This window comes from Alosa sapidissima, chromosome 16 (assembly GCF_018492685.1).
Source record: "Alosa sapidissima isolate fAloSap1 chromosome 16, fAloSap1.pri, whole genome shotgun sequence".
Taxonomy (NCBI): Eukaryota; Metazoa; Chordata; class Actinopteri; order Clupeiformes; family Clupeidae; genus Alosa; species Alosa sapidissima.
In genome coordinates, this window is record NC_055972.1 from 7,316,816 (window position 1) to 7,326,815 (window position 10,000).

Below are 10,000 nucleotides of genomic sequence, written 5' to 3' on the forward strand. Positions count from 1 at the left end.
GTCTTACTGGAAGCAGGATGTAAAAGCTTGGCAGGGCGAACGCGAGTGCTCGAGCGCCTGCTATCAGCACTTCTGGTAATGATGTTCCCATCTCTGATGTGCCAAAAAAGACGAGTGCGAGTTAAAGAAGACACATAAATGTGTTCCAATATTATCCTTCCCCTCTGGTGCGCTTTGACATCGACTACAGCACCAGCCCTCACACTGAGGGATCATGCAAGGGAAGTAGAGTGTACCTACATTATAGGACATTACACACCTATAGGACATTACACACCTATAGGACTACGAGCAACTCAAATCCTATATAGGAACGTCACCTATTACCGCCACACTCTTACGTGTGTGTATCACTTAATATTCATTTTTATACAAACCAAGACAGCAGATTCCTATAGAAACGCAAGCACCCCCACCAAAAGTGTATCTAAATTAGCCATAGACTGTATATATAGTCTATGAAATTAACTATGTACCAAAAATGACATTTTACCGTGACTCGAAGAGCTGTAAACAGTGCTATAAGGCTGCGTGTACAAATCCGCCTGGAGCTCCAGTGGAATTTTGATTTCCGACGAGAGTTCTCGGTCTAACCAGTAAAGCCATGTGAAAGGGAGGAAATAAGCACCCACCAGCCCAGCACTAAACTCCAAGCGTGGAACACAAAATTGGATATTTCAGGCAGTAAAAGCTCCGGTAAGAACCAAACCAGATTTTGTTCAAATCTACACACCTATGGCAACTGAAAAATGTAAGGTTCATTTATCAAATGTTATTTTGAAGTATTAAAAAATATTGTTGTTTTAGAATTTTCGAACGAAAGGGGCAGTAATTGGTGGTTTTACGATATCACTCTGATCATGCTCAAATCCTAGATCACTAATGCAAGGGAAGTAGAGTGTACCTATAGGACATTACATACCTACAGGACTACGAGCAACTCAGATCCTATATCACTCCTATCTGTATACATCCGTAGTCAGGCTATGCATTTATGTGATGGAGCAGACAATGTGATTTCAGTGAGAGGTACAGAGCACAGGGAAACAAAGACAAAAGAGAGGAAAGAGAGGAATGAGAAGAGAAAGAGGACGAGGAAAAAGAAGAGATGAAGAGAGAAAGCGAGAGAGAAAAAGGCAGAGTATGAGAGATGGAGAGAGAAAGCGAGAGAATGAGAGAGAGAGAGAGAGCGAGAGAAAGTGATCAAATGAGAGAGAGAGAGCGTGAGAGAGAGAGAGAGAGAGAGAGAGCGATCAAATGAGAGAGAGAGAGAGCGTGAGAGAGAGAGAGAGAGAGCGAGTGATGAGATGGAGAGGATGTGGTGCCTCTGGTTTTCCTCTAGCAGATGCCCCTGTGGCGGTGGCCATAGCAGAGGCTGGCGCAGGCCTGGCCCTGGCACCTCACTGCACCGGTCCTCCATGATGGGTAGCGGGCATTGGCCGACGGGCACGGTAAGTGGTGGAGGGGGCCATTTCGGCAAAGCCCATTAGACCAGCCGCCGCCCTTCACCACCTGCCCACCCCAGCTTTTCCGCAACAGATGTGGCAATGCCCTGCCTCTGCCAAGCATGCCGAGCAGGATGTATGGCCACCGCCACCGCCACCACAACAACACAACTCCCTCCCACACCACCCCCATCTCACTAACCACCACACACACACACACACACACACTCTCTCTCTCTCTCTCTCTCTCTCGTTCCATCTCTATCTCCTCCTCTCCATCTATCGCACATTCTCCCTCCCTCCCTCCCTCCCTCCCGTTCAGCCTTTAGATTAAAAGCTGGCCCAGCCGCCTGACAGCTAGCAGGACAGCAGAGGGAGAGGGAGAGGGGGAGCTGGAGCTCTGTGCCATGTGTCCGAGTGGCACTGCAGAAGGCTGGATATTCCTCCATCCCTCCATCGGTCCGTCCATCCAGACATCTATCCCTCCATCCGTCCATCCGTCCAGCCATCTCTCTCTCTCTTCTCATCCTCCTACCGTAGCCATTTATCCATCTATCAATCCCTTTATCTGTCTAGCCATCTACTTTTCTGTTCATTCCCTCAGCTGGTCAGTCTATCCCTGGCCAAGGAACACGGCATGGTAGTGTGTGATCATGGGCTAATATGGAGAGCTTGAGATGGTAGAAGGGCTGTGTGATCATGGTGGAGAGCTTGAGATGGTAGAAGGGCTGTGTGATCATGGGTAGCGTGTAGTACAGTGTAGTGGGGTGATGTACTGAGAGTGCTGCAAGTCATAGTTAAAGTTAAAGTTGACTGATTTTTAGCAGACGCTTGTATCCAAAGCAGGTCGAACCTGCTCCACCCGCATAGTAGTATGGTAATGCTAAGTGCGTAGCATGACATTATGAGGAGGTATTGCACTGATATTTAAGGATGTGTCAGAAACTGAGGCTGGTGCAGTGGTGGGACAAATGACCGATAAAAGTCTCCGATTACTTCATTGGCTACTACAGTGGCTCTACTGTTTCCGAAGATGTGATGGCAGAAGTTAAGCTGAAGTTACTGACTGTTGTGTGGACAGAGGGGAATACACAAACCTCTAGAACGGCTCTTCAGAATGCCGCAGAATGTTCCGTTGACACTGAATGGGCCTTTGGAGGTCTGTATTTGTTACATGTTCTTACATTTGAAAAGTTGTTGAGGGGGCTGAGGTAATGTCCACCTGCCATCATCGGGTTACGCCCTGTCGTGACTTATTTTCCAATAATGACGGGTGGACAATATATCATCCCTGCCACACACACACACACACACAAATGGCCATACAAACAAAGACAGGCAAACATAGAGAAAAACATGCTTGAACACACACAAACACACCCACACACACACAGCAGCTGAAACTGGACAGGCTGTGTGCTGTAAGCCCCGTTGCCTGCTGTAGGGTCGCCATCAGATCCCCAAATCACCAGCCCAGATGTGTGGGCCCAGCAGCACCGTCTCTCTACTGCTCTCATTACTCCCCACCTCCTTTCTCTCTCTCTCTCTCTTTCTTTCTCTCTCTTTCTCTCTCATTATTCCACCCCTCCCCTTTCTCTCTCTCTCTTTCTCTCTCTTTCTTTCTCTCGCTTTCTCTCTCATTACTCCACCCCCCCTTTCTCTCTCTCTCTCTCTCTCTCTCTCTTTCTCTCTCTTTCTCTCTCTCTTTCTCTCTCCTTATCAGCTTAGCCGCTATCAGCTTAGTTTAGTGCTCCGTTACCATGGCAGTTGTGGGCCAACAACAGGCAGACACATGTGAATGTGTAGTGGGTTAGATTAGCGCAGACGATCAGACCCAGGATAGCGGCACACAGCCGTCCGAGCAACTTTGGGACTGGACTCACCCGGAACCGGGCCGAAACTGGACCAGTTACAATTTCAGAGCCGCTGATGTCAGCGACGCCACGACGACAGTGGTGAATTGAGTTTTCAATTCCATTAAACAGCAGCTCTTCACGGTTGAACTGTATGCTAACATGCTAACGGATTCATTTTTTCTCTCATGACATATTTCCTCTCAGTATGATTTACTTCCTTTTTCATGCCCATACTGTGAGAATGTTTGCGAGACTAAATTCTAAATTCTAAATCTGGATCGTTTCAGTGTACAGTATGTAACCCAGCTGAAGACAGTGAAGTAAAGAGAGATTCAAAGATAAAGAGAGAGAGAGAGAGAGAAAGAGAGAGATCCTATCTGCTAATTAGGGACTAATTAAAGAAGAATACAATGGCACTGCACTTACTCGTGCCTGCAGCAAGACACCTGTCAAGTTTGAAAACAATCGGACTAACAGTTCACACACACACACACACATTTCTGTTCCTGTAATTTATAGATAGATAGCGATAATATTTGCAGGCCTATCTGATCAACTGAACTATTTAATTCCTCAAGTTAGCCTGCAAAGCAGGGTAGTGCTTGGGAAATCTGCCCAAGAAAATAGTCAGACACATGCTCATTTACCCAAGTGTGCTCAATCACAGTGAACAGAGAGTGAAGAGAGGCATTTCAACTGTTTTTGTGTAAACACTCCAAATTATTTGATTAGGCTGAGCCCAGCATCTCCTCAGACACTGTGTGTGTGTGTGTGTGTGTGTGTGTGTGTGTGTGTGTGTGTGTGATATGGATGCTCCTTACTTGCGACAGAGAAGTTGTTGAGTGGGTAGGGTAGGTCTGCGTCCTGAGGCTTCTCCTTGTACCCAATGAAAGAGCCGTCCGTTTTCAGCAGGAAGTATCGTGGCCTCCAGTTCTTTATGTACTCACCTGTGGGTATCGAGAGAGAGAGAGAGAGAGAGAGAGAGAGAGAGAGAGAGAGAGGGAGAGAGAGAGGGAGAGAGAGAGAACAGAGAACAGAGAACAGATAATGAGGTTAGAAGCCAAAGCAACCATAGAGCATGACAGAGCATCATTTTAGCTGCTTGTGATCCACTGATGGGCCATAAGCCAGTCTCTTGGGTGAGGGGCTCAGAGAGCTGTATATGCCCAGAGAAGGACGTTCGACGCTACTCTTTTCCCGAACCACACACACACACACACACACACACACACACACACACACACACACACACACACACACACACACACACACACACACACGTGAGTATGAGCTCAGACAGTAGCCTGTACAAAGAAAGCCATGTTCGGACTTTCCACTAACTGTGGAGAAAGTTATAAGAGGTGAAGTGTCCTTCTGACAGACTGGTGGAGCCCCACTGGGAGCAGGGACGTGTGGATCAACGTGCGTCTGTGTGTGACACGGTGACAGAAACAAACATGTTTACCGCTCGCTCTCGCTCACAACAATGCCAGATTTTTATTTTTTGGCGACCCCGGCAACGCCACTGTCATCTGTGCCGTTTACCATGGCAACAACTCAACAGCTGCGTGTGCCGTTAAAAACACCAGCCGGTGACTGACAGGGGTCAGGCGTGCCTGCAGCCGCCTGTGTGTGACGTGTGGTATGTATGTCAGGGGTCAGAGGTCATGACTGCCAACTTTACGTCCTGAGACCCCCCCATCACACACACACACACACACACACACTCCTGCATCCACCCTGCCTTCTCCATACACTCATGACAAACAACATCTGCTGAGCAGCTGGTCAGCCGTATTACCACAGAAAACTTCTGGTGCAACAGACTGCGCCATCGCACCCCCGGCTGCTGGATTACAAGGGTGTCAACATCACCAGGCTGAGCGCTGTCTCTCACCCACCCACACACACACACGCCCACACATGTGTATACATGAGTCAGTCACACACACACACACACACACACATGTGCATACATGAGTCAGTCACACACACACATACACACACACACACACACACACACACATACATGAGTAACACACACACACACACACACACACACACACACACACACACACACACACACACACACACGTGCATACAGTACATGAGTCAGTCACACACACACACACACACACACACACACACACACACACACACACATGTGCATACATGAGTCAGTCTCACACACACACACACACACACACACACACACACACACACACACACACACACACACACACACACACACACACACAAACACACACACACATACACATGAGCCTCACACACACACACACACACACATGTCCACAAATGTACAAAACAGAAAACAGAAATCATCACTAAATTATCTAAATTAGAGCATTAAGTGAATGGCGATGATTATGGTAGATACTGCAGTATTACTCTAATTGATACTTAAACAGTGATACTCCCAGAACAGGGAGTACACACTGTTCAGGTGTAGCTTATGCGTTAGCATGTAATATTTCATTGGTAGACAATCTCTAAAGAGTGTGTAACCAAACACATTTTTTTTTTTTGTTTGTTTTTTTGGTTTTTTTAAATCTTTATGAAACACCACAATTGACAATATTGGTTGAGGGGGTGTGCATAAAACCTGATGTGACAGTTGTCATGATTATGATGGAGTCTTTGTGAATGTTTATGACTGTTGTCATCAAGTGTCATTCCGTTAATAATGGCATTTGTAATGCAGAGTTGACATTGCTTTGGATGTCTTTGTTATGACAATTTGACAAACAAGACAAATTGGCTTGTCTTAAACACACCCACTGAAATAAAGTGCTCTCGTGAGACGCTTTTCATAGGCAGATGTGTTTAGAATGACATGCAAGGAAAATGTAAGAATTCATCAAATGAGACAACAGACAGACAACATCATTTATCTAAGCAAATGGTAGCAGATGTAGTTTCCAGAACAAGAGAGTGTGTTTGAGGCAGGCTTGCTCCACACGAGCTTTACTGCATCACCAGAAGTGCTAAAACAATTCCTCAGATCCACATACAAGCAGAGCCACTCGCCATTCGACATCCACATCCACACTAAATCATCTATTTCTGTCCGTTCAGGTTGCTCTCAACGCCTTAAAATTATTTTTTTTTAATTTTTTTTTTTTTTTTAAAGAACTGATTTTTTATTGAAACAGACAATCTGGCCAGTGAGCGTGCGGATCGACTAACTCCGAGAACGGGCTCAGACGTGCCGCTTCCCATTCCAAACTCCGGCGTAATTAACTGCCGTCGCCGCGGTGACAGCTCTGATCATTTTTTTTCCCCCTCACTCCCCACCATCGGCAAATACACAACATGTTCTATTTGTAACATCCACTTAAAGCATAATGACACCAGCTTTTCTTAATTAACACATCAGAGAAAAACACCTGCTGGTGTTAATTTGAGGAGACGGAGGTCTTCGCTGATACGCCTCTGTGAGGCAGAGCAACAGCGGGCGGAAGAACGAGTGGGCATGAGCGCATGAGCTATGGAACAGAGCAGCAGCCCGACACTCCAGAAAAGAGACGAGAGGGAGAGAGAGAGAGAGAGAGAGAGGGAGGAGGAGGAGGAGGAAAGGGGCAAAGAGACAGAAAGAGAGAGCAAGGGAACGACAGATGAATAGAGTGAGTGAGGGAGCGACGGAGCGAGGGAGAGGTGAGGAGAGAGGTTAAGAAAGCGACAGAGAGAGCAAGGCAACCACAAGTCGCTATACAGAGAAGCAAGTGAAGGAATCATGGGAAGGAAGTGTGTGGGCACCAAAGGAAGCGCCAGAGAGTGGAGTGAGCCCATCTCACTTTATAAAAGTTTAGGAAATCGCACGCAAAAACGGGAATGAATGAATGTAATAATGACATAGAAAGTCAAAGTGTGTTTAAGTAAAACTGCACTAATCAGCACAGCATGTGCAGGCGTAATGAGCTTTTAACAGCCTCTGCTTAGATTACAACTGTTCACAATTAATCCCTGAGAAACATTTATTTTTCAAATTACATACTTTGTATTTATGTGCGTGTGTGTGTCTGTGTTTGTGTGTGTGTGTGTGTGTGTGTGTGTGTGTGTGTGTGTGTGTGTGTGTGTGTGTGTGTGTGTGTGTGTGATTATGTGTGTCATTACATTGCTATTACCCATATGTGACAATGTCAATTTATGGTAAAGAATTTTCTGAATTTCTACAAGACGTGTGCAAACCAACTTACAACTTAGCAAACAGTGGAACCTCCAACCAAGTAGGTAATGTGTACGACATCAGAAAGGTTATGGAGCACTTGAATAAAAATAAAAAACATCATATGCACTAAGTACAATAGTTTAAAAGAGTCTATATGAGCTAATTGATATAGGGGGCAACTTAGTGAGTCCGTGCATGAAAGTAGGAGAGTGCAGTGTGCTATGCATCAGTGTGCTGATATTACCTACCCACCTTCTCGCCAATCTCACACACATACTCACACACACACACAGAGAGAGAGACCCCCCCAACTCTCCAATCAGCATCAGTGGAACCCAGATCGGCCACACCGCCCACCGAATCAGTGCGGCGCTAAAGCGCTCCAATTGCGCGGTGAGAGCATCACACGGCGTGCCATTCAATTACGCCCCCAGATTAATTGTTCATTTGTCTGCGGTCTGCGACAGGCTGACAGCTACAGGATGGGAATTGGGATGGCCAGAACCTAGACAGACGTGCTCCTGCTGAAAAGAGAAAAAGCTCTCTCTCTCTCTCTCTCTCTCTCTCTCTCTCTCTCTCTCTCTCTCTCTCTCTCTCTCTCTCTCTCTCTCTCTCTCTCTCTCTCTCTCTCTCTCTCTCTCTCTCTCTCTCTCTCTCTCTCTCACGCTCTCGTTCTCCTTCTCTATCCCTCTCTATTTATCTCCTAGTCCGTTCGCCAAACATCGCTGCCATTCCCCAGATCTCAGAAGACTTTGCGTTCGCATCCTCTCGCATCGGATGTGTGTGTGTGTGTGCATGTGCGGTGTGTGTGTGTGTGTGTGAGAGAGAGAGGGGTTGGTATACAGGAGATGAGCAGAAGAAGACAGCTGAAGACGTGCATGTGTGTGTGTGGTGTGTGTGTGTGTGTGTGTGTGTTGGGGAGGTAGCAGTTGCGTGCGGTTACTCAGAGAGGTTGAACAGGATGGGATGGAATAAAAAAATAAATAAATAAATAAACAACAAACCCTGCCATTTGTTAATCAGCCCAAACAAGGATTTAATTTAATGCTTTGGCTGGGCTTTGGCTGCTCTGATTTACAGATGGCTTAAAGACGGGAGCCCTAGCGACGGGCGCCGTGGGAACGCTGGACCGCTCCGCCACGTTCCAGAACACGCCAGGCGGCCAGCTCGGAGCCTCCGCAGCGCAGAGCAGCGCACCGGCACAGCCCGGCCCGCCTGGGCACCGGGCACCGCCACGCCAGCCACGCCAGCATGCCTGGGCACCAGCCGACAGGAGAGCAGCCGCCGTGAGCACAGACAACCAGGGAGGGAGAGAGAGAGGGAGAGAGGGAGAGAGAGGGAGGGAGAGAAAGAAAGAGAATGACAGAGAGAGGGAGAGGGGGAGAGAGAGAGAGAGGGGAAAGGAGGAGAGGGATCAGGAGAGGAGAGGACCAGCAGGCTGCACAGCACAGCGCAGTACACACACACACACACACACACCGACAAGGCCTACTGGACACTAAAGAGAGAGACAGAAAGATAGAGAGAAAAGGAAAAGATGAAGGAAGAAATGGGAAGAGAGAGAGAGAGAGGGAAGAAAAGGAGAAGGGCATGCAGGAAAGAGGGAATGCGACAGGTAAGGAGAGAGACGGATGGATGAAGGGAAAGAGAGAAAAAAGAGAAGAAGAGGGAGGGGGGGGAGGATTGGCAGAGACAAAGAGAAAAGAACGACAGAATTGTGAGGGAAAACAAACCAAAGATAGAGAGATAGACTGAAAAGAGAAAGAGAGGAAAGGAAGAGAGAGACAAAGGTGGGGTGTGAGAAAGTGTGTGTGTGTGAGAGAGAGAAACAAAGGCGTGATGGAGAGAGAGAGATGTAACAACCCCACATAACAGCAGTGTCAAACTTTCACACACAAGGACGAGAGGGAGAGAGTGAAAGACAAGAATGATAGAGGGAAAGAGAGAGGGAAAAAGAAAAGCAAAGAGAGACAGAGAAGGTTTGTAGAGCAGTTTGGGATCGGCTTGATTTCCTGATGTCCTGTGTGTGTGTGTGTGTGTGTGTGTGTGTGTGTGTGTGTGTGTGTGTGTGTCTGTGTGTGTGTCTGTGTGTGTGTGTGTGTGTGTGTGTGTGTGTGTGTGTGTGTGTGTGTGTGTGTGTGTGTGTGTGTTGTGTGTGTGTGTGTGTGTGTGTGTGTGTGTGTGAGATGCGGGAGCAGCAGCTTGCTGTGGGATGTGTATATGTGTGTGGCTGGGGACAGCAGCACCAATCTGGCCATACTGGGCATGAGTGTGTCCGTGTCTGTCCCAACAAAACTGCCACAGCAGCTTGCTCTGGTCAGTGTGTGTGTGTGTGTGTGTGTATGTGTGTGTGTGTGTTTGAATGGGCAGCAGCACCAATCTGGCTGCACCAGGGATACATGTGTGTGTGGGAGGGTCTGTCCTTTTTGTGTGTTTGTGAGTGTGTGTGTGTGTGTGTGTGTGTGTGTGTGTGTGTATTTGGTAGGGAGCGGCTGAGGACGGCGGCAGCA

General features: G+C 47.5%; 1 protein-coding gene across 4 annotated transcripts in view; it reads right to left on the reverse strand.

Annotated features, from left to right (window-relative positions):
- The window catches only part of akt3a (v-akt murine thymoma viral oncogene homolog 3a), a 136,214-nt gene that overhangs the window by 39,471 nt on the left and 86,743 nt on the right, over positions 1-10,000 (reverse strand). For all 4 annotated transcript variants that reach the window (XM_042066599.1, XM_042066602.1, XM_042066601.1 and 1 more), the window contains one exon: positions 4,123-4,248. In XM_042066599.1, the coding sequence (XP_041922533.1) occupies positions 4,123-4,248 (126 nt within the window). The remainder of the gene's footprint in view (positions 1-4,122; positions 4,249-10,000) is intronic.